This window comes from Bubalus bubalis, chromosome 20 (genome assembly GCF_019923935.1).
Source record: "Bubalus bubalis isolate 160015118507 breed Murrah chromosome 20, NDDB_SH_1, whole genome shotgun sequence".
Classification (NCBI taxonomy): Eukaryota; Metazoa; Chordata; class Mammalia; order Artiodactyla; family Bovidae; genus Bubalus; species Bubalus bubalis.
Window position 1 is genome coordinate 25,256,383 of NC_059176.1, and position 24,922 is coordinate 25,281,304.

The 24,922-nt window shown below is 39.1% G+C and overlaps 1 protein-coding gene across 2 annotated transcripts in view; it reads left to right on the plus strand.

Moving 5' to 3' along the window:
* Positions 1–978: 978 nt before the first annotated feature.
* BAZ1A (bromodomain adjacent to zinc finger domain 1A) overlaps positions 979–24,922 on the plus strand; it is an 86,459-nt gene continuing 62,515 nt past the window's right edge. Inside the window, exons 1-2 of one of the 2 annotated variants that reach the window (XM_025271525.3) lie at positions 979–1,114; positions 11,964–12,242. In XM_025271525.3, the coding sequence (XP_025127310.1) occupies positions 1,002–1,114; positions 11,964–12,242 (392 nt within the window). In that variant the 5' untranslated portion in view covers positions 979–1,001. The remainder of the gene's footprint in view (positions 1,115–11,963; positions 12,243–24,922) is intronic. The other variant, XM_025271524.3, reaches the window with a different exon arrangement.

The window sequence follows — 24,922 nt, forward strand, 5'->3', positions numbered from 1 at the left end:
GACTTGAAGAGGAAGGCTTTTACTTTGTTAGCCATGTGTTTATGAAACCCCAGCGCTCTCCCCAGATCTTTGGGCTGATAATCGCAAACATGGAGGATGCTTCTGATTCTTCACTAGGGGTTGCTCCATTAATTAATAATGTAGCTCTCCCAGGCTCTCCGCCGTCTCTTCCTGTATCAGTGACAGGCTGTAAAAGTCATCGAGTAGCCAATAAAAAGGTAGAAGCGAGAAGTGAAAAGCTCCTCCCAACAGCTCTTCCTCCTTCAGAGCCGAAAGTAGATCAGAAACTTCCCAGGAGCTCCGAGAGGCGGGGAAGTGGCGGTGGGACGCGATCCCCCGCGCGGAGCCAGGCCGTGGCAGCGGGAGAAGCGGCGCCCGGCGGTGCGGCGGGGCGGCGAGAAGCGACCCCCCGGGGGGACAGAGCCTCCCCTCGCCGCCTTTGTAGTTGAGAAGGTGGAGAAGTGGCAGCCGGCGTGCTCGCAGGTGAGGGGCTCGGTGTGGTCGCTCGGTAGCCGGCCAGCGCCAGCAGGGAAGTGTAGGCGAGCGGGGGAACAAAGCGGAGCGGCGCCGGGGTCCGCCCGCAGCGAACTCCCTCGCGGCGTCGGGCCGGCCGGCTGCGCGCCGAGCACGTTGTGAGCCCGGCGGCGGCGGCAGCGGCAGCAGGCAGGGAGCGGGCGCTGGGGGAGGGGGCCGCCGCTCCCGCACCGCCCGCGGCGGGGCGTCCGGCCCCATTGTGAGCCGGCAGCCGGGCGTGCGGAGGTGGGGCGGCTCCGCCGGTTCACTACCCTGGTCGCGACAGCAGCCACCTCGGCTCGGGTGGCAGCCGCGGTCGGTCAATCACACAAAAGGCAGCCGAGCTTCCCCCGGCGCGCGGACCGGCCCACGCCGCCGCCGCCAAGCGCACCCTACCTTACCGGCTTTCCTTTCCCTCCAATTTTGATAGGGAAGCGGGGCCGGCGCGGGCGGCCGAGGGTCCGGGTGAGCCCGCGGGCGGACGCGAGATGCCGCTGCTACACCGAAAGCCGTTTGTGAGACAGAAGCCGCCCGCGGACCTGCGGCCCGACGAGGAAGTTTTCTACTGTAAAGTCACCAACGAGATCTTCCGCCACTATGAGTAAGGGCCGGGCCGGGCGCGGGGGGTGCGAGGGAGTGTGGGGACTCCCTCCCCAGCGTCCTTTTGTCTCTCTCCTTTTCCTCGCCCCGGGCTTCTGGCGGGGCGACTCGAAAGTGACGGGTGGCTGCGGGCCCGTGTTTCTCTGGCCCCCAGAGCCCGACCCGGTGACTGCGCGGGGGCCCCCGGCGGCCCGAGCGGCCGCGGCGCGCGTGAGGGACAGCCGGTCGGGGCGGAGGAGCCTTTGGTCCCCGCCGGCTGCGGGGACCGCTTCTAGTCGCGGCTGCCACCCGGCCGCCGAGCGGCGGAAACTCCCCGCCTCGCCCCTCCCCGCCGCGGCCACACGCGCGCTCCGGGGCCAGTTCCGGGATCCCCGCCCGGCGGCCGAGGGGATCCCCTTTCGGGTCAGCGGCACGGAGTTGCCGTCCCCCGGCCCGGGGAGGGAATCCCCGCCCCCGGGGGCAGGAAACGGCCGGGGCTGGGAGTCGTTTTGCCCAGTCTGGACTGGAGCCTGACGTTGGAGCTGCCCCGGGTAGGGGCGGGGGTGGAGTGGGAGCGGAGTTGAGACTCGGGGAAGGGAGGGGGGGTCCCCGACGGGCCGGGGGCCGTGGAGCGCGGGACACCAGAGCCTCGGCCGGCCGCCTCCGGTCCCGTGCGGCTAGGCCTTGTAGTGTGCGAAGCGAGCCGTGCGCTCTGTCACCGCCTCTTCTTGGTGACTAACTCCCGGCCCCGGGGAACTTGGCGTCTCCGCCCCCGGGAGACCGGGTGAGGAAGAAGTCGGGGCCGGGCGGGGGAAAAGGAGGGGGAGAGAGCCGGGCCCTGGGCGCCCCCTCGTTTTCACTTTCCCGTAGCCCGGAGCGCGGCGGTGGGAGTTGGGGGAGGGGGTTAAGACAAGTTCAACTCCAACCCTAACCAGCCTCTTTATCCCCTTGAGCATGTGGGCCGCCTGACATGTGCCACTCGCTATTGTTTTGATAAGAATCCGGAGCTGCTGCGTGTGTAGTTGCAACCCCTAAAATTTTAGTCCCTTGCCTGGTGTATCCCAAGAGATCGCCTTGTCCTGTGACACCTAACAACGGGGTGTTTCAGATCTCTGTGTTTAAGCAGGATCTCCAAGTGAGAACCTGAATTGATCAATCGCTGAAACAGCCGGACCCTCCCTTTTTCTTATGCTTTATCCTCTCCCCTCAGAAGGAATCCTTTTGTGGCTTAGAAACCGAGTGTTATAGCAACCAAATAAATTGTGTGTAGGAGGCACCTTTTCTGAGTAGGGGCTTGATGGAAGGAGGGCTTTAGGCATCTGCACCTGTCTAAGGAATGAGCAGTAACGTTAGGAAAGACGTTTCCTTTAAGCTTTTATTTTTAAGCAAGTCTTTTTCTCCAGCTCCACAGGAGTTACACGTAAACGTGTTACATCTAAACAAGTTTTTCAGCACACAATACTTTTAAATAAATAAGAGTGCACATCTTACTCTACTCCTGTACGGACTTGTTTTGTTACTCAAATAGAGTTCACTCTTGTAACTACTTAAGTGAATTTGGATTAAGTAACTTGACAAGGATGTTGTCTTATTTTTAAGGAAGATTTAAGTTAAAATCCTTGGTAATTCTGAATTTTTTCACACAGTTGTATTTAAAAGTGCCAACAAGATAGAAAATGGGGTTAAATTTCAAATTTTTCTTCTTTCATGTAAGCAGTCATAATTTTTGAGACACTCTTCTTAGAAGGGTGTGTAAATATGACCATTATCCTCTTTGAATTAAACACTTTTCAAATACTTAGGTTCTTGATAATTTATTGTTAATATAATCATGGAGAAATCCGAAATGCCAAATAAAGGAAGAGACTTTTGGTATTCCAAACCTACCTTCCATTAATGTTAAGGAACTGCTTCCTTTATTGTCTTATGACATTAAAATTTGAACAGAAAAAAAAAACTAGTTTTTTTTTGGTTTGTTTGTTTTCTGTTTTCTCTGTGCTGAAGTGTTTGGATTTTTGGAAATTACGAGCAGTTTAGGGGATAGGATTGGTTTGGGAGCAAAAATACTTAATCATATATCCTGAGCAAAGCAGAACTAGAGATGTTCTTGGTTATTAATGTTTATGACTTTGAATTGCAAAATTGGAAGAAGATTGCCATTTGTGTTAAAATTTATTTGAATTACTTTCTCTTATATGACTACAAAAGATTTTTCTAAAAATGCATTCATGATGAATGGTATATGGTCGTCTGCAGATTATGGTAATGTGACCCTTGCCACAAGTCTGGAGAAACTGTGATGGAAGCTTCTGTTTTCACTAATTCATTAAATTACATGTTGATTTATGTGAATTTGTTTGAAGATTATCCTTTAAGTGCATAAATTTGAATATTCTTTTGTATTTGTCTGAAGATCACTATGCTTACCTATTTGCTCAGGTTTTTGATTTCTTGAATATAGCTTTAATCAGTCTTAAAGATTTTTACAACAGCTCCCCACCTCATTCACTTCCTAGCACAAGGCAAAGTAACTGCCTCTAACTCTGGTTAATAGAGGTTGCCAGTGACCTTTTAATTGCTAAGTAATGTTTTGTCTGTCTTACTTGATATTATAGCCTAACACTTCCTCCTTTGTCCTTCCAGCAGCAGTGGTCACCACCTCCATTTTATCTAGTGTAATTTTTATCGGCAGTTATTGCTCTGTAATGTAATGTCTTTGTTGCATCACATTTTCTCTTTTTCTAGACTCCAAATTCTTTGAGACAGGGACTATGACAAGGATGTATTCTTATCCTAAGTGTAACCACTTATACAGTTCAAACTCCTTTATTTATTTTTGAACTATGTACTCTAATTAATTGCTAACTCTTGTTTGACCTGCTTTCCACAAGTAAAGAAGACCTAAAAAATAGCACATTAAGTGTAGGCAAATGCATAAGCTAGAGTGCAAAAGAATGAAACTGAGCCACTGTCTTATGCCATAAACAAAAATTAACTCCAAATGGATGAAAGACTTGAACATAAGACCTGAAACCATAAAACTCCTAGAAGAAAACATAGGTGGTAAGCTCCTTGACATAGGTCTTGGCAATGATTTTTTAACCCAATACCACAAGTAAAAGCAAAAATAGTGGGACTACATCAAACTGAAAAGCTTCTGCACAGCAAGAAGTATTAACAAAATGAAAAGGCAGCCTACTAAATGGAAGAAAATATTTGTAAATCTTATATCTGACAAGGGGCTAATATTCTAAATCTATAAAGAGCTCATACAATTCAACAGCAAAAAAATAACAAAACAATTAGATTTTAAAATGGACAGATCTGAATAGTTTTCCAAAGAAGATATTCAAGAGCCAACAGGTGCTTTACATCATTAATCATACAGGACAGACAAATGAAAACCATAATGAGTTATCACCTCACACATGTTAGAATGGCTATTATTATAATATCAAAAAGACGAAGTAATAAGTGTTGGGGAGGATGTAAAGAAAAACGAAGTCTCATGCACTATTGGTAGGAATATAAATTGGTACAGCCATTATAGAAAATAATATAGGGGTTCCTCAAAAAATTACAAATAGAACTACCATATGATCCACTTCTGGGTATTTATCCAAAGAAAATGAAAACACTAATTCTTTTTTAAAAGATATATGCTGCCCCAGTGTTCGTTGCAAGATAAAGAAACAAACTAAGTGTCCACTGATGGATAGATGGGTAAAGAATACACAATAGAATATTATTCAATCTTTAAAAAGAACAAAATCTTTCATTTGCAACAATGTCTATGAACCTTGAGGGCATTATGCTAAGTGAAATGTCTGACAGAGAAAAGCAAATACTATATAATCTCACTTATATATGAAACCTAAGGGAAACAATATAAGAAAAATGAAGCTCATAGATAAAGCAAGCCAAATAAAGTACATAATTTACTCTCTTAAATAAACATTTATTCTGTAATTTAGTTAGCTGACAACAATTTCATTAAAATTTTTTTTTTGGTTTGTGGAAATGGAACAGTTAGGTCTGAATCCCAGAAATCCTAGTTTTGTAGGATAGGAAAATGATTTGTATTACCTAGTGACTTAAATCTCCTTAATAAAGTGACTTCTTTTTTTAGGCATTTATACTCTTGGAATGTATTTCCCATCTTTATGTGAGTCATATTTTTCATATACAATGCAGGAATCTCTTCCACAACATCACTGACAAACCAGCTTTATGTTTCAACCTGACTGCAATGAAGAGTGTGACTGGTTTATAAAACATCCTGTTTTCATTGTTCATCAGCTCTTCCCTTGTTGATTCAGTCCTTTCTGTACTCTTTTTGCAGATGAGAAAGCTGGGATTGGGGTAAGAAGAAATAAGTCCAAGATTAGTGTCCAAAACTACCTATATAGCAATTTGGTGACACTAGAGTTCTCACTCACACACCTAAGACTCTAGAGCTTGTGTTCTTATTTACCAACACATAATGCTTATTATATGTTCCCTGGTGGCTCAGATGGTAAAGTGGCTGTCTGCAATGCAGGAGATCCGGGTTCAATCCCTGGGTGGAGAAGATCTCCCGAAGAAGGAAATGGCAACCCACTCCAGTATTCTTGCCTAGAAAATCCCATGAATGGAAGAGCCTGATAGGCTACAGTCCACGGGGTCGCAAAGAGTCAGACAAGACTAAGCGACTTCACTAATGCTCACTAGTGAGGAGTGAATGTGTGTCTATAACACAGTGATATAATTCACATATGCTGTGGAGCCAGTGTAATGGAAACATAGACAATGGAGCTGGAAACTGCTGGGGAGATGAGGAAGCCCTCAAATGGGAGATAACATCTAAGTTGGGTCCTGAAAGATGGAGCCATATGTTTCACCTTTGTTGATTGGTGCTTTAGGCTTTGTCTAGATTTTAAAAATCTGTATTACTGTTCCTCACCTTGCACTCATGCAAAGTCGCTTCAGTCGTGTCTGACTCTTTGCAACTCTATGGACTGTAGCCCACCAGGCTTCTCTGTCCACGGGATTCTCGAGGCTAGTATACTGGAATGGATTACCATGCCCTCCTTCAGGGGATCTTCCCAACCCCAGGATTGAACCCTGGTCTCTTGTATCTCCTGCATTGGCAGGCAGGTTTTTTACTGCTAGCGCCACGTGGGAAACCCATTCCTCACCTTAGTGTCATCTGAAGATTTTAGGAGCTTACCTTGTATGTCACTATCTTAAGTCTGACTGAGGCAGCACCAATTGCAAAGTAATATCTTGTTAAAGTGTCTTTAAACTTTATATTTTTAATTAATTGAACTCCCCCTCAGCAAAACAAACGTAATTTTCCTCTTGCAGCTTTTTCTGTCTATAAGACATGTTTAGTCTACAATGGCCATAGTTAGCACGTAATCTGCTCTTGTAACCCCTTCAGTGAAAGCAATTGTTAGATCAACCCATGCTGTCTTTTTTAAGTTCATAAACCATACTTTCCATCCATTGCATGCCATATGCTGTTTTAGTCGAGTTATGTTAGTTTTTAACCTATGGATCAGTTTCTCAGTTACTAATTATTTTGCAGATGGAGGAGTTTGCTTATGTCCCTTAGATTTTTTCTGCAGTTTTGTGCTGAATCTTTCTTGTATGTCTAGTTAATAGTTTGGGCCATTAAGTAAATAAAGTATGCTTTGCATTTATCTTTTCTTAATTGTATTTGGTTTCTATTTTTTATGTCACTTCATTCTTAACCTTATTCTACTAGGTTTTTAGTTTTCCAGATACTCAGCAAGTTAACAGAAATGTTGCCCTTAGAAGTGTGTTCTTACCAGTACTTGACCTGGTAACTCCGAAGCAGTTTTTCCTTATGAAATAATAGTAAAGGGCAGGGGTCATCAAACAATTTCTTAAAGGGCCAGATAGTCAATATTGTAGGCTTTCCAGGCTGTTAGGTGTCTGTTGCACCTACCCAACTCTGTGGTTGTAGTGAGAAAGCAGTCATAGGCAATACCTAAATATATTGTGTTCCCATAAAAATAGAGAAACAGGTGGAAGTCTGGATTTGACCTCTGGGCTAGTACTATGCCCATTTCTAGTAAAGAGGATTGTTGAAGGAATGTATTATAGCAATCAGTTGGAGACATAATAATCTATATTAGTCTAAACTGATATAAAATAGTACTTTGTATTTTATAAATTTTTCCTCACAATAATAAAATGTGCTTCTTGGAAATTTTTCATTATTTATAGCCTTCTAATATTGAAATTGAAGAGGCACTGTAACCTATCCCCTAGAGTTCAGTATTATTAACAAACCCCCACACATTTGAATGAGTATGATGAATGGGTGAAGAGCAGAATTGCAGATGTGGAAGAAGTGAAGGTGTATAATGTTAGAGATGGTGCCATGTTGGCAGGGGTGTTGAATAGGGAGAGAGAGCTTTGGGCTTTATTTCCCCTTGCTTCCCACACCACTATGGTAGTGTGTCCTGCCTCCCTCCTCCTAATGGTGGATTTTGTACATAGCAGGACTATAATGTAACAGCAGCTTTGTAGAATAGATAAGCACAAAGGAAACAGTAGAAACCCTTTACAAGAGGCTGTGGAAACCTGGTGAAGTAAGGTAGCTCTACATCACTGGTTGTTGTCTATTTACATGTTTAGTGGAGGTTTGTGGTACTTACACCATTCCTCTCCTTGGTACTTTGAACAGTGATAACAAATCTAAATAACGTTTATTCAGGGAGCTTAGCTCCCTGCTTTTTGATGACCTGGAGGGGTGGAATGAGGGATAGGGTGGGAGGGAGGCTCACGGATGAGGGGGAAATATATGTATACATAAGCTGATTCACATTTTTGTACAGCAGAAACTAACACAACATTATAAAGCAATTATACTCCAAAAATAAAAAATTAATCAAAATATATAAGTAGTGTTTTTTGCAGCTCAATCTAAAGTCTTCCCCCTGCCATGGCTGCAAATACCCCAGCCTGTTAAATAACGACCTACAATGGCTAGAGCTGTGTTGTTTAATGCAGGAGCCATTGGTTATTAAGAACTTGAAATGTCACCTGTCAGAATTAAGATGCACAATAAATGTAAAATATTTACTGGATTTTGAAGACTTAGTACCAAAAAAAAAAAGTAAAATATCTCATTATTGATTACATATTGCAATATTTTGGAATATATTGAGTTAAATAAAATGTATTGATTTCATTAGTATTTCTTTAAAAGTTTTTAAATGTGGCCACAAGAAAATTTTAAATTGTATGTGTAGCTACCATTTTGTTTTTGATAGCAGTGTCTTAAACTAGTTGGGCTTCCCAGGTGGCTCAGTGGTAAAGAATCCACCTGCCCCTGGGTTGGGAAGAGCCCCTGGAGTAGGAAATGGCAACCCACTCCAGTATTCTTGCCTGGAAAACTGCACGTGGACAGAGGAGCTTGGCAGACTACAGCCCATGGGGTCACAAAGAGCTGGACGTGACTGAGCACAACCAGAGACTAGTTAATGTGTAAAATAGCTAGATTTGAAGTGTATTTTTCCTTAGAGTTGGGGCTTACCTGGTAGCTCAGTTGGTAAAGAATCTGCCTACAATGCAGGAGACCCTGGTTCTATTCCTGGGTCGGGAAGATCCACTAGAGAAGGGATACGCTACCCAGTATTCTGGCATGGAGAATTCCATGGACTGTATAGTCCATGGGGTTACAAAGAGACTGACACAACTGAGCGACTTTCATTTCACCTCACTTCCTTACAGCTGACTATGAGTAAGGAGAGCTGATTGTAAGGTCACACGCAGATTTTTGACTGTGTGGAGATTAGCACCCCTTCTTCCTCTCCTCATAGTGCAGCGGTCACCTGTGAAAGTGAAAGTGAAGTCCTCAGTCATGTCTGAGTGAGTCGCTACAGTCCACGTGTCTCAGACCCTGTGGACTGTAGCCCACCTGGCTCCTCCGTCCATGGGATTCTCCAGGCAAGAGTACTGGAGTGGGTTGCCATTTCCTTCTCCAGGGAATCTTCCTGACCCAGGGATTGAACCCAGGTCTCCCGCATTGCAGCAGACGCTTTAACCTCTGAGCCACTAGATACAGCTTAAATTATTAGAATATCTCATGCACATTAAATATGTGGCTTGGGAACCTATGTTTGTTTCTAAAGGAAAAAGTTTAAGACTTTTTATGAAGCTTTCTAAGTGAACTGCAGTTTTAGGCAGTAAAAATTGAATAAGACCTCTTCCAAGATCTATCTGTTCGTTCATTTTATTCTGCACTATTGATAACCCTTGATTGGGTAAGTCTCTTGCCTCTCACTTAGCTAATAAATTATTTATCTGACATAGATTTTATTATAAAAATCAGATTATATTCATTGTTTTTTCTCTCTGACATATTTTTTCTTCAACTCTACTTTTCCATTTCATCCTAACTTTTAATGCCACTTCCCCCCCAAAGATGTTTCCTAGCATTTCTTGTTTGTGCCTGTCTCTCCTTGTTCCCTTCCTCTGAATTCCCAAAGGATATCTGCCTCTGTCTAGTAAAGATAATCACTTTTTACTTTGTATTTTAATGATGTGCACCCATTATCTCCATTACTAAAAGGTACATACTTCAAAAGGATTTTCCTTTGTACTCAATTAGTCTGAGCTTTCCAGATGGCGCTAGTGGTAAAGAACTCACCTGCTAATGCAGGAGACACAGGAAACGCTGCTTCAATCCCTGGATCAGGAAGATCCCCTGGAGGGAGGGCATGGCAAACCACTTCAATATTCTTGCTTGGAGAATCCCATGGACAGAGGAGCCTGGCAGGCTACAGCCCACAGGGTCTCAAAGAGTCAGACACGACTGAAACAGCCCAGCATGCAGGCACAGTCGTGTAACGTGGCTTGTGTGTTATCGCTTTAGATCTCATTTATGTTAAGGTATGATTAGTTTCTCTTTACTTCCATAGGTTTTATTTTTTGTTGTTCTTGTAGACTACAGACAAATATACAAATGAAACTATCTTAATGGAATTACTCCAAATCTTCTTTGAAAATCAGACCCTACTGTAAGGGTAACCTGGACAGATATCCTAATGAGGAAATACTCATGTAATAGTTTTTAACAAATTTTAGAATGACGGTAAGAAGGGAAGGTGGATCTCAGGAAGGAGGAAAAGTTAGAGAATTGTGAGTTATGTTGGTTACACATAATTGTTGAAAAGGAGACCAAAATATAGAAGAGGGCAAAATACTTACCCAAATCTTGCCACTTAGAGGCAACTATTGTTAATCTTTTTGCATATTTCTAACCCTTTTCCATTTAAAAATATTTTTGTTACAAAAACATGAATACTCATCATAAAAATAGAGACTTTGCTGGTGGTTGAATGGCTGAGACTCCACACTCTCCATGCAAGGGGAGTGGGTTCAGTTCCTAGTCAGGGAACTAGATCCCACATGCCACAAGTAAAGATCCTGCATGCCTCAACAAGAATCAAAGATCCCGTGTGTTGCAACTAAGACCTCGAGCAATCAACTAAATACTTTTACAAATTCAAACAATATGGAAATATTTAGAATGACAAATTTTCTTTTCTTCCTTCCCAGTTCCTCCCTTTCTCCATAGGGAACATCTGTTTATGGTATTTGTATAAATGCAAACCTTTGCACATTTTTGCTATTACTATATTAATGCATGTGGAATTATATCATTCAGTGATTGAGTTTTTTCTACTTAATATACCTTAGAAGTCTATCTCTATACTAGATCTCTTGCATTTTAAAAATGACCAAATTAAAGTTTTAAAGAGAAATCAGTGCTGTAGTAAGAAATCCCAACAGTGTAGAAAAACACTGAGTAGAATGGTCCCTTAATCCCATCCCCATTCTGTAGCTGTTACCTTGATTTTTGTATTAATATAACATATAATATATTTTGTATTACAATTCCAGAAATATTTTATGCTTCCTTAAGTCATTTCTCTACTTTCCTTCCATCTTTCTTTTTTTTCTTTCTTTTATTTTAACACAAGTGGACCATATTCTATATATTGTTTTGATAAGCTTTTTTAATATATTTACTTATTACATTTTTTTTGGAGTATAGTTGATTTACAGTGTTGTATTAGTTTCAAGTGTGCAGCAAAGTGATTCAGTTATACATGTATGTGTATCTACTTTAGATTCTTTTCCTATAATAGGTTGTTACAGAGTATTGAGTAGAATTCCCATGCTATTCAGTAGACCCTTGTTAGTTATCTGTTTTATATATAGTAGTGTATATATGTCCATCCCAATCTCCCAATTTGTCCCACCCACTTTTTCCCTTGGGAACCATTAGTTGTCTTGGTAAGCTTTTACTTTGAAAAAAATATAGGATGGAAGCAAACTGGAAAGTTGTCTTTCCTGTTTACATTATTTAAGAACTCTCTTACTGTTTCATGACTGTGAGTTTTCATTGTATGAAGTACTATAATTTATTTAATTTTTCTCTTATTGTTAGATGCTTCGATTTCCCAGTTTTTCACTATTATGTTAAACCCTTTCAAAATTCATAGTCAAGTGCTTGAATTCAGTGTTTTGACTGCTTTGGAATAGAAAGCTTAAAAATTAGAAGGAAAAAGAAAGGCTGAGTTATTTTGTTTCACGCAGTTTCAAAACTGATAGAAATCACAGTCCAATTTTGGCCGAATGTACCTTTAAATTGAAAACTATAAATGTCTAGTTTAAATATACTTTTTCTTATGTTTATATTAATGTATAGATTGACCAGTCCCTAAATTTTTGTATGAGTTATATGATTCTGTATAAAATTTTGCAATAAAGGCTCAATCCTTTGTCAGCTTTTAATATAAAACTTGTGAATGACAGGTAATGCATTTTTGTTTTTGTTTTTGAATCAGTGACTTTTTTGAGCGAACCATTCTGTGCAACAGTCTTGTGTGGAGCTGTGCTGTGACGGGCAGACCTGGACTCACCTATCAGGAAGCACTTGAGTCAGAAAGAAAAGCGAGACAGAATCTTCAGAGCTTTCCAGAACCACTAATTGTTCCAGTTTTATACTTGACCAACCTCACCCATCGTTCACGCTTACATGAAATTTGTGATGATATTTTTGCGTACATCAAGGATCGATATTTTGTTGAAGAAACTGTGGAAGTCATTAGGAACAATGGTGCAAGGTAAAGTACTTTTAATTTTTTCTTTTGATATACATACATTCACATTGCTCAGATTGAAAATACACAAGCAGATGAAATGAGGGAAAGCTTACCTTTTACTACTTTCCGGCTACCATTTTATCCTCCCCCCAAATAACCCTTGTGTTAACAGTTTCATATGTATTTTTCCAAAGCTGATTTTGGTATAGACCACCAAAAGCGTGTACACACACGCATACACACACACAGTCTCCTGCCCCTTTCAATGCGAAAGGTAACATACTGTATTTTATACCTTTATTCACTCAAAATATCTTGAAGATTGGTCTGATGCTTTATAAACCATTTTCCTTCTCCTTTTCATTTACTGTGTGTTCTATTATATCACAGTTTCATCTCTCTTTTTTACCAGTAAAAAGATCTTAGATAAATGTATCTACTGTGTTGTCATTAGGTTATCTATTAAATATGCCTGTATTTCTTGCTGGGTTTTAGTAGTTCTTGATAAGATGAGGACTACATTTTTGATAAGATTAAGAGAATTTTTGCTAAGTTCTCTTCTCCTTTACCCAGAAAAAAGTGGATTTTTCATATATGAAATTTAAAATGAGTTTGTCTGTGGCACTAAGTTAAAAATTATCTGCTTTTCTGAAATGTTAAGAATTTATGATTGGCTAGTCACTAATACTTATTATAGTAATCTTTATTTGCATTAAAACTTTTTATACCCTCTTCTGAGGCAGTGACTCTTTTGGGATGCCTTTTTTCCCCTTCTTTGTTAACCTGAATGCAAATTTATTTCTTTTTGAATTTTAAACTTCAGCAGCCAAAACTTATTATATATGTTCTTAATTATATGTCAATAATTATGTTCTTTATTATTTTATTTTGGAGAATCATCATGAATTTATGTGTAATTTCAGAATAATGTCTTTAATATAATCCATTTCACTTATTAAATGCTACTCTATATGAATGTTAAAAAGCCAAAAGATATTTATGTTTGAATTTGATTTTGGTGAATTACTGAACAAGTTCTTTTTTTAACTGTAGAAGTAAAAAATGGTAAAAATTGAAGCATTTTTCATTTGTCTCCTGACATTTAGTAAAAGACATATCTTTATTTTCAAGAGGAAAGATTGGTATGTCACCAGTAACCCCACCAAGAACATACCAATCTGTATTACGAAAAGGGCCTATTTGAGGATGAGGGCAATTTTTTTCTCCTTATAGTCATTATTTTATTTGACTTATGCCAATAGTGTTTTTTAACTCACAAATCATTGCTATACATTAACCTTTAACACTAGGTTAAATATGGCTTACATCTAGGAATATAGTTGTTTAGTGTTTTTTGCATAGCTTTTTTAAGTTGTACCAACTATCTTTGGCTTCAGATAATTATTGCTATAATCACAGTAATAAACTAGGATACATTGTAGAAATGGGAAATCTGAGAGTCACAATTTTGTTGACTATTCATTAGAAACACTCTTCTGCCTTATGAAGCTTTTAAATGGTAAAGTATAAGAAATTGATATTTTTCTGAGTAATTTAAGGCTTTATTTTCATAATACATATTGGCTGTTCTTAATCTGCATGTGAAAGGAGAAATCATTGATGACTCAATCTTTATTTTTTGCCTTTAGCAGCTGGGTGGATGATAAGATGCAGAGGCCTCAGGAAGTAATACTGTCAGAGTCTAGCCTTCTTCACTGTCATCTCAGGCCCAGATATTTCTGATTGCTATGATTTTGTCTTTCATCCACATACTGCTTAGGTGATTCATGAGTGTCACTTAGAGGGTAGACGCCAGTTATTGGGGATGTGAAAAGGATTAAGATGTCCTTTAAGAGTTCAGTTAAAGGAGAGACAAACATGCCAACTTGTGGGATATTAAAAAAAACGTGAATGAGGTGATTCAGGAGCAACCAGGTCCAGAGTGCCCATAGAGGCTAGGCCTGGGTTTCTTCACGTTAACATTGATTATTTTGGTCTTTTCTTCTTTGCCAGATTTGATGATATCTCAGTGTTTAATATGCTTTTCAGATCCTTTGCTCATTTTTCTTTTGGTTTGTCTGTGATTAGTAGATTTGGGAGAGGGCTGTTAAATATGAGGCATATTAAACTCTTTGTCACTTTGTTGCAAATATTTTTGTTTCATTTTTTTGCTTTTTTTAAAATGTTCAGTAAATGTAAAGTTAAAAAGACTTAAAAAATATGTATAAGGAATACTAGTAGAATTAAGGAATAATGAATAAAAATTCAATAAATACACATTCACCACTTGGTTTTAATAAAATATCTTTGTCTTTGATGTTTGTTTATAGTTTGAGAAAAAGTATAAATTTTTAGTTTTATAGGAAGCAGAATTGTGTGATACTGAAGGTTTAGGCTTTGAAGTCAGACTGACCTTGCTGACAATGACATCTTTTCAGGTTTTTGTGAGACTAAAATGAGAGCGTGGCTGGAGCGAGGGCGGGGGGTTTGAATTGCTGTATAAATAGAATATAGTGGCATTTTACTGGGGAAATAATGCTGCTTTTGGCCCACAAGTCTTATATGGAAGTTAGTATTTTTCTTCTATTATTGGCTAGTTTTTCTATTACTTTATATTATAATTAAGCTTCAAGCCTGACTTGAGATTTCTGCAACTTTAGGTACTATTTTCTGCATATACCCTTATCTTTTCACCTTTTTCACTTAAATTTCAGTTTAAATAACTTTAATATATATTAAACTTGACTAAATTTCCTTTGGTTGGAATTGTACCACCCCCATCTATTTATTATGGGCATGAACTTGGACAAACTCCATGAAATTTAAGGGAGAAGCCTGGTGTGCTGCAGTCCATTGGGTCGCAAAGAGTTGGACATGACTTAGTGCCTGAACAACAACAACATGTATCTGTTACTTGTGCCCATGTCTCCTGCATTGGCAGGAGGATTCTTCACCAGTGAGCCACCAAGAAAGCCTTTGAATTCAGTTTTGAGGTGATGATGCTAGTGGTAAGGTTCTGGTGTCCTCTGGGTGGGCTAGGGCAAACCTAGCTTCCGTGATGAGAGAAGCGTCACATTGAGTTTCCTCAGTATCTCTGTTGACTTTAACTGCAGGCTCCTGTGACCTTTGTACCTAATTGTGTCTTGAGGCTTATCCTTAGGGGACTTATTTGGAGAATTCAATGGATTTCTCGCAGTGCCTGAGAAATAGCAGGCACTATCTTCATGAGGATCCATAGGATGCACAGTATGAGATATCTGTGTTCCTACTTCCACTTGCCACTCTCTGAAAGTTAGAGTGTGAAGTTAGGAGAATTTTCTTCCACAGTGCATATATTTTTATCCACCTTTGCTTTTAAAGTTTATTGAGATATAACATTCACACACTAAAATTCGCCCAGTGTACAACCCAATGGGTTTTAGTTATGTAACTATTTCCGCTATCTAATTCCAGCATATTTTCATCACCCCAGTAAATCCTGTACCAATGAACAGGCCCTCCCAACTGCATTTTCCCTCAGCCCCTGGCAACCACTAATCTATTTTCCGTCCCTATGGATTTGTCTATTCAGGATGTTTCATATATATGAAATCATAAAGTATGTACCTTTCTTTTCTGTGTTTGGTTTCTTTCACTTAGTACAATATTTTTCAGGTTCATCTGAGTTGTAGTATGTATCAGTATTTTATTTCTCTTTATTAATAAATTCTGCTGTATGGATCTATCACATTTTGTTTATCCATTCATCAATGGATAGATAAATTTGAGTCATTTCCACTTTTGGACAATTATAAATAATGTTGTTACAAGCATTCCTGTACAAGTTTTTGTGTGGACATATGTTTACAGTTTTCTTGGGTATATACATAGAAGTAGAATTGTTCAGTCACATGGTAACTTAGCATTTAAGGCATCTTCCAACTTTTCTAAGCAGCTTCATCATTTTACATTCCTGCTAGCAATGTATGAGAGTTCCAGTTTGTCCATGTCCTCACCAAGCCATACATATTTATTTATTATTGTAAATCTGTTTTTAAAAAATTAGTTTATTTAAATTGGAGGCTAATTACTTTACAATATTGTGGTGGTTTTTGCCATACATCGACATGAATCAGCCACAGGTACACATGTGTCCTCCGCATCCAGAACACCCCTTCCACTTCCCTCCCCACCCTATCCCTCTGGGTTGTTCTAGAGCCCTGGCTTTGAGTGCCCTGTTTCATGCTTTGAACTTGCACTGGTCATCTGTTTTACTTATGGTAAGGTACATGTTTCAGTTCTATTCTCTCAAATCATCCCACCCTTACCTTCTCCCACAGAGTCCAAAAGTCTGTGTCTCTTTTGCTGTCTTGCATATAGGGTTGTTGTTACCGTCTCTCTAAATTCCATATACGTACATTAATATACTGTATTGGTGTTTCTTTTTCTGACTTCATTCTGTGTAATAGGCTACAGTTTAATCCACCTCATTAGAACTGACTCAAATGTGTTGTTTTTCATAGCTGAGTAATATTCCATTGTGTATATGTAACAACTTGTTTATGCATTTGTTTGCAGATGGACGTTGTCCATCTGTTTTGTTTTATCATCCTAGTGGGTGTGAAGTGGTTTCTCTTTGTAGTTTTGATTTGCATTTCCCTAGTAGCTGATAGGAGAAGGCAATGGCACCCCACTCCAGTACTCTTGCCTGGAAAATCCCATGGACGGAGGAGCCTGGTAGGCTGCAGACCATGGGGTCGTGAAGAGTTGGACACGACTGAGCAACTTCACTGTCACTTTTCCCTTTCATGCATTGGAGAAGGAAATGGCAACCCACTCCAGTGTTCTTGCCTGGAGTATCCCAGGGACGGGGGAGCCTGGTGGGCCGCCATCTATGGGGCCGCACAGAGTCGGACACGACTGAAGCGACTTAGCAGCAGAAGCAGCAGTGGCTGATAATGTTAAGCATCATTTTATGTGCTTATTGATCATTTGTGTATTTTCTTTGGAGAAATGTCTACTCTGGTCCTTTGCCCATTTTAATATTGGGTTATTTATCTTTATTACCGAGTTCCTAGAGATCTTTGTGATTTTGGGTACAAGTCCCTTAGCAGATACGTGATTTGCAAATATTTGCTCCCTTTCTGTGAGTTGTCTTTTCATATTCTCGATGGTAGCATTTGCAGCACCATTTCCCTTTGCTTTTAAGCTTTTGTATCAAAAGTACCTACCTTTTGTTTCTATCTCTGTTGGCAGAATTTAGCAGTGGTCCTAAAGACCTCTTCATCCATTAGAATTAGATTTACTGGAAAGAACATGCTACATTACAGAGAAGTGGATGGGCCCCTTCTTAGGCTGAATTATTTCAGTATGGGTACTCTGGATCTCCTCACTTCAGTATTTTTATTGTGTTATTTATCTTTAGATATCCCTCCCTCCTTTCTTTTTTGTGTCTTAGAGATTAGGTGCTTCCCTCCTCACCAGAACTTTCTGTTTTGAAATTAGCAAGCAAGCTGACAGATTCTTCTAGAAGATCCTTTGTCATTTCTGTGTTAGATAAAGAGAACAGCAGGCTACCTTACTGAACCACACCAGTTTAGTTCTTTATATGCCCATCTGCATTACCACCAGCTTGCCTGCCAGTCATGCTGAAATATGTTTTCTGCTACTTCCTTGGAGCCTATGGGAGAAGTAAAGGGATGAGTGGTCTTGTGAAAAAACCACCAAACAGTCAGGTCTGTGAATTCTTAAATAACTACCAGATGTTTGTATATACATTACATCAGCAGATATGAAGCAGGGACTTATGTTTTCCATTTACAGATGAGGAAACAGATCCAAAGAAGTTGTGATTTTTGGGGGGGTAATTTTTTTTAACATATATTTACTGATACCTGCTATTTACTTACACTGGTTCCAGACACTGGAGATTAAGCAGTGTACAGAGTGGAGTCATGGACTGTCCATTCCAATCTTACAAGTCATAAATGGTAGGATTTAAATTCAGATAGGCCTGACTTACAAAATTATTTCTTTCTCTGTATCACTGTGTCCTTGGTTTTGGATTCTGCCATTTGTGATTAGCTGTATGGTTCTGTGCAAGTGATTTAAACTTTAAGTTTCGGTCTTTTTTTCATGTGTTAAATGGACCCCTGACTTACAGGGTGGCCTCATGGGATAAAATGGCATAATGAATGTGAACTTTTAAAAGCTATATTAATATAATACTGTCTTTGCTGTAATTGTCTTGTTAGCATTTGAATGTGTTTATTGGTGGCCATGCAGTTGTGTTTTTTTATTTATTTTTAATTGAAGGATAATTTCTTTACAGTATTGTGTTGGCTTCTGCCATACCTCAACATGAATCAGCCATAAGTATACATATGTCCCCTCTCTCTTGAACCTCCCTCCCACCTCCCACACCAGCCCACCCCTTTAGGTTATAGAGAGCCATGTAGTTTTATTGTTTTATTTTTGTTTGTTGGTACATGCTAGTAGTAATGTGAGGCTAAACAGTAGGCGCCTGGGACACTGTAACTTGGAATCAAATTTCTGTGACAACTCTGATGGGAAACCCCACAGTTAAGAATTTCTTAAAAAGACATAGTTGTTTGTTTTTGAAGACAGTCATCCCACATTTTTATGTTATCTTCTAAAAATGCTACACAAGCAGATTTAAAATGCTATACAAGCAGATTTCAAGACATCCAAGTTTGAACTAACTTTACCATCTTTTTTTTTAACCACCTTGATAACCATTGTTTAATGAAAGGTTAGGAGGATGATGAGCTAGAGCTCAAATTCTTGGATTATAAACTCATCTTTTGTCCCTAATCCTAGAACTAGAGAATTAAATTAGGAAAAAGGAGGTAGAAATCACACAACAAATAAACATTTTGGACTGTTGAGTCATCATTCAGTGTAAAAAAAACAACTATAGAGTTTGAAAGAATTTTAAAAAATGAGTCAGAATTATAATTTTATATTTGGTAATTTTTTTTTTTAGTTAAAGTAGGCTTTGGGCAGCTTGTTTTCAGGCATTTTGCAAGCACAGTCAAGATGTTCTGGAGCTGAAAGATTCATAGGAAATGTGAAGCAACAGGTGTGAGAAGGTACTTCTAAAAGTAGATATACTGACAGCAGCAAGAAATGGCGCCTTAAAGGAGGAGATGGACTAAACATTAACTCCAAAATATACTGGCCTGGCTCAGTATATATTTTGATAAAGTTTGAAGACATTGCAGAATGGCAGTGCGCTGGATGCCTTCATTTTAATTCTCATGATATTGATGGGTGACTCAGAACTTCTGTAAATGTTGGTATTTACCTACAGGAGTTGAAAACTTATGTCTACATAGAACCTGCACATAATTGTTTCTAGCAGCTTTATTAATAATTGCCAAAAGTTGGAAGCACCAAAATATCCTTTAGTCAGTGAATTGGTAAATAAATGGCAGCACATCCAGACAATGGAATATTACTTCAGTGCTAGAAAGAAATGAGCCTTCAAGCATGAAAAGACATGAATGAACCTTAAATGCATATTACTAAGTGAAGCCAATCTGAAAAGGATACATATGGTAGGATTCCAACAATATGACTTTCTAGAAAAGGTAAAATGTGAAAAAGATCAGTGGTTGCCAGGGGTTGAGAACGGTGAAAGGGAGATGAATAGGTTGAACTTGGATGTTTGAGGCAGTGAAAATACTCAGTGGTGCTATAATAATGGGCATATTTGTCCAAACCCATAGACTGTACACCACCAAGAGTGAAACTTAGTAACTGTGAACTTCAGGTGATAATGATGGTCAGTGTATGTGCATTGATTATAGCAAGTGTTACTTCTCTGGTGTAGGGTGCTGAAAGAGGAGGAGGTTATTCATGTGTTGGGGCAGGGAGTGTATGGAGATTTTTGTGTCTTCCTGTCAGTTTTGCTGTGAATCTAAAACTGCTCTAAAAAAAACATGGTCTTTATATTTTAAAAAGTTATATACTCTGCTTATTAAGACTGAACTTTCTCATTTTTTAAAAATCTGCTTTTTTCCCCTATAAAAACTCACATGTAGCAGAGAAAAGTAAAAGGTGAAGGCCTGGAATACATTTCCCAAATGCTCCTCTCAGAGATAACCATGGTCAAAAAAAATAGTGCACAGTTTTTGGGGGGGGGGGGTTTGTATATAACACTAAATTTTTTTCTTTTAAAGTAACTTTTTCGGTTAGTAATGGTTTGGATAGCTTCTTATATTAGAAAACCATGCACACCGTTTCTAACTGATTTTTGCATAAACTAGCTAAACTGTTTAAAAAGCTTAATTGGAATATTGCTTTTTCTGAGGGTGGAGAAAGTTATTTCGTTTGTTAAACTTTGTGTGAATTTGCTCTTTGAAAACAATGACCTACATTTTCTTTCACATAATCTGTGACTTAATGACAGACCTTTTCTCCAGTGTAGGTTAAATCAGTACAAAAGCAGAATTGGATTTGCACCAAAGAGTTTCCCCTGTAGCTAAATTTTCCAAATACTATCCCCATACTAGATTTAACATTTCGAAATGTTCTCTAATTAAGCGTGAGAGACTATAGTTCATTATTGTTTTTAGAACTGCTTTGTAAAATACAGATTGTGAAATTCCTTTTAATCTTACAAACTGATATCAATTTTGTCATGAAATAGGGACCAACCACCTAGTTCCTAGAACTCTTATCTATTCAACTATCAAGGTACATTCCCTGTGGCTTTCTATGTTGCATTGGTGCGTTGCTTCAAGCACTTTAGTCTAATGAAGTAAGAGAAGATTAGCACATAAACCTAAAATATAGAGAGTAGTACTTGTTATATATTAGAATTGGAAATGAGAAAATGAACTTTTTATCTTTGCGCTCTTTTTTGTGCTAACCTAAATGATATTAGTGAATCATAATGCATTAATTAAAATGCATTAATATTAGGACAAAGGGAAATACTAAATATATTGAGGAGATAAGAGGAACATAAAAGGTGTAAGTAAGGAACAATACAGTTATTTTGATTTAAACAATATGTGCTTGGATATCAGTGACTGGATCCAGATGAGATTAATCCAAGGAGAAGTTTTCGGAAAAGGGTTTTTTGACTAGAAATTTGAAGACAGAGAAAAATTAAAATTAGCAGAAAGGATTAAGGGAGGAAGGCTTATTTAGGTGCTAAGATAGAGTGTATAACTTTTATTGGGCACACCATGCAGCATATGAAACTGCCCTGACCAGGGAGAGAACCCATACCCCCTGCAGTGGAAGTGCAGAGTCTTAACCACTGGACCACCACGGAAGTCCATAGTATATAAATGTTAACAACATATATTAGTTAAGTTTATTATAGTTCTTTCAGATAAAGGCTTTCTATTGGTTAGCTTACTCTGCTGCCCTTTTAAGGTCAAAGTTCCTGGTTCTTAGGCAAGGAGAATCCTAAGGAACATCCCCAAATTGATGTTTCAGTCTTTAATTGCTGATGACTCTAGTATGTTGATGATATAATTATTAATAGGGGAAAAAAGGCTATTTGGGACAGCTGTTATTTCTTTGAAATTCTAAGTTAGAATGGAACCATATTCTTTAGATGTATATTATTGTGTATACCAGAGACCCAGACTTACAACCTGACTACCATATTGTTGCAAGCTTAACAGTTAAAATTTAGAATTCTTATTTACTTGTATAATAATGTAAATTGAGAGGCCATCCTGGGAAACACTTTTTATACCTTAAAAATCCCTATTAAGTAGTCACAAAGATAAATGAATTTGTCTTTCTAAACATGTTTAATTCAAATAACATATAAAACTTCTGTTGTAAATTTTCTGTATGGACTCAACTGCCTGATGCTTAACAAAATAGTTCAGTTAAGTTTGGACTGATCATATAAACGTATTCATCTTCTTCAGTGTTCTAAGGACCTTCACATTTGCATTGGCCATTAGGAGCATCTGTCTAATGCCTCTCGAAAGTCTTTGATAAATAGGTGTGTGTGTGCGTGCTGAAGTCTCTTCAATTGTGTCCAACTCTTTATGACCCTATGGACTGCAGCCTGCCAGGCTCCTCTGTCCATGGAATTCTCCAAGTAAAAATACTGAATGGGCTGCCATGCCCTTCTCCAAGGGTGGTTGGTATCTGTGGCAGTTTCTTTATTAATCCCTTGTGCTAATGCGAAGTCCAAGAGTCAGCTGAGTCTCTACCACGACTTATGATCTCTATCAAGGGAGTCTTACTTGTAATAAGACAAGTGATAAAAATGGGGGATGGCAAGTAAATTGAGGTCACCTCTTTTCTTACATAAAATCAGTGTTTACTTCAGTTCATGTCTTTAACTGATTAGCAGCAGGATGTCAGTAGAATGGTAGTAGTCCTCAACTTCTTAGTTCACTGTGGCCAGAGAATATTAGAGACAAATCTCACAAAAGAGAGGAGACTATAGCTACTTCTGCCCTGAAATCTCTGTTAGGAATAAAAGGGAAGTCCATTTCTATGTGGTTGTTACACAGGCTCAGGTCTGGGAAATTAGAGGCCTTCTGAATAAAATCTCTCTCCTACATCATCTTCTACTTCCTGTCTGGTCTGTTCCATTTGGCCAATATAAGATCACAATGGTTCCAAATAACTGTTTTGAAAATGAAGTTATCTGTCTTTCTTAGACCAATTCAGAGACTATCCAAAAATAAAAGTTAAAGAGAACCTAGAGAAATGACATAAGCTAAAATAATTTCCAGTGAACGGAAAAGGGGCGATAAAAGTACAAAAAAAGTCTACTCATCACTAAAGGCCAGGCAAGGTCCTTTGTTTAACTTAAAAACATATGCCAAGAGAGTAATTCTGAGCAGATATTGGCATACCTTTTTAAAAATAAAGAGCCAGATAGGAAATAGGTAGACTTCGATGTCCATATGGTCTCCAGCACAGCCAGCCAACCCTGCTGTAATAGTGCAAAAGCAACCATACATAATATATACGTGAGCTTGGCTCTATTCTAGTAATTATTTATGGACACTGAAATTTGAATTTCATATTATTTTCATGTGTCACAAAGTATTCTTATTTTTATTTTAAGCCATTTTAAAATGTAAAAACCATTCTTGGCTCATAAAGCACACAAAACAGTCAGTGAGTTGAATCTAGCCCTTTGACCATAGTGTGCTGATTCCTGGTAGAGAGGAAAGATTACTTACTGCTTTAAAAAGGGTTCTAGAAAAAAGTTTCCAGAGATCCCCTTTTAATCTGGAACCTCAGAGTATAGCATAAAGAGGTGGCTTTGTGTGGTATAAAAAGCTTTTGGAACCAACCTGAGTTACTAGTGTTGGGAATCTTTGCTCATCTGTAAAACAGTGTCTCCATTCGTATAGAGGTTGTATTTGGTTAGCTTTTGCTGCATAACAAACCATCCCCAAAACTTGGTGGCATAAATCAATAAACATTCTCATGTTTCCTAGTTGACTGGAATGTTCTTATTATCTGGAGCTAGATTGTCTAAATTGCTTACTCTGGCCTTACATGTCTGGGGCCGCAGCCCGGGGTGGGTATTTTCTTGTGGCCTCTTATCAAGAGGCTAATCCAAACTTGTTCCCAGAGTAGGAATAGAGTTCCCCGCAGCAAGAGAAGGCAAAGCCGCAGTGTGCAAGCACATATCGAGCCTAGCTTGCTCCATGTTTGCTGGTGTCATAGACCAACGCAAGTCACATGAGCAAATCTAGTTAACGTGTGAGGGGATCAAGGAGGCGGGGGCCATAACTGCAGTAGTCTGTCACAGTGGTTAATATTTTTTGGCGCCCAGCATAGTGCCTGGCACATAAAGCACTCCGTGGATGCTAGGTCCTTCCTGTACTTGTCAGAGACAAGTACTGCCAGCTGTGATGACTCATCTTTTCTTGTAGCCAGTCACTCATTTTCTTACATCATAGTTGCTGTTCTTCCGAGTTCACTATATGACATTTTAGGCAGATGATGGCAATACCACTAAGCTTTTGAGAACTTATTATATGCCAGGCAGTGTTCTAAACTTTTAACTTAGACTATCTTATTTAATTCCCACAGCAGCCACATGTGATAGGTGCCTATTTGCTCATTTTACAGTTGAGGAGTTCATGCACAGAGGTTAACTAACTGAAGCTTGCCTACGGTCACAAGCAATGATGTTATCAAGCTCAGGCAGTTCTCCTCTGTAGGAGGAATGAATGTGAAAAATTACTAAAAGAGAGCCCTGAAGCAGGGTTGAAAGATTATAAATTGAATGTGCTTATTGATTACTGTTTACTTTTCACTTTACTTAAGCATTTTATAATTCTGTCAAAGTGTGAAGCAACATAGGATTGTATATGATGTGGTTAGATTAAGCTTTTGATCATTTACTCTTAAGACTGACCCATATTGTTGAATGTCTGAAAATTAACACTGTCTTATGATTGTTGATTCAAAATGAAAAAAGCTCCTGCATTTAAACAGGTTCTTCTGTTTGTATTTTTAACCATTGTACTTATCAAGGTGCCTTAATAATTTTACTTCTGCATTCTGGGCTATATAAGCTTTCTTCTCTTCAAATATTTTGCTTGCAGATGAAAGAATGCTTTTGAGTGGCAACAAAAGATGAAAATGACTGCAAACATGGGGGAAAATAGAATTTTTATTTATGTATTGTTTTTCTGTCTTTTGGCACAGTTTCAGGGGATGAAAAATACAACAGTGTATGACTTTTTCTT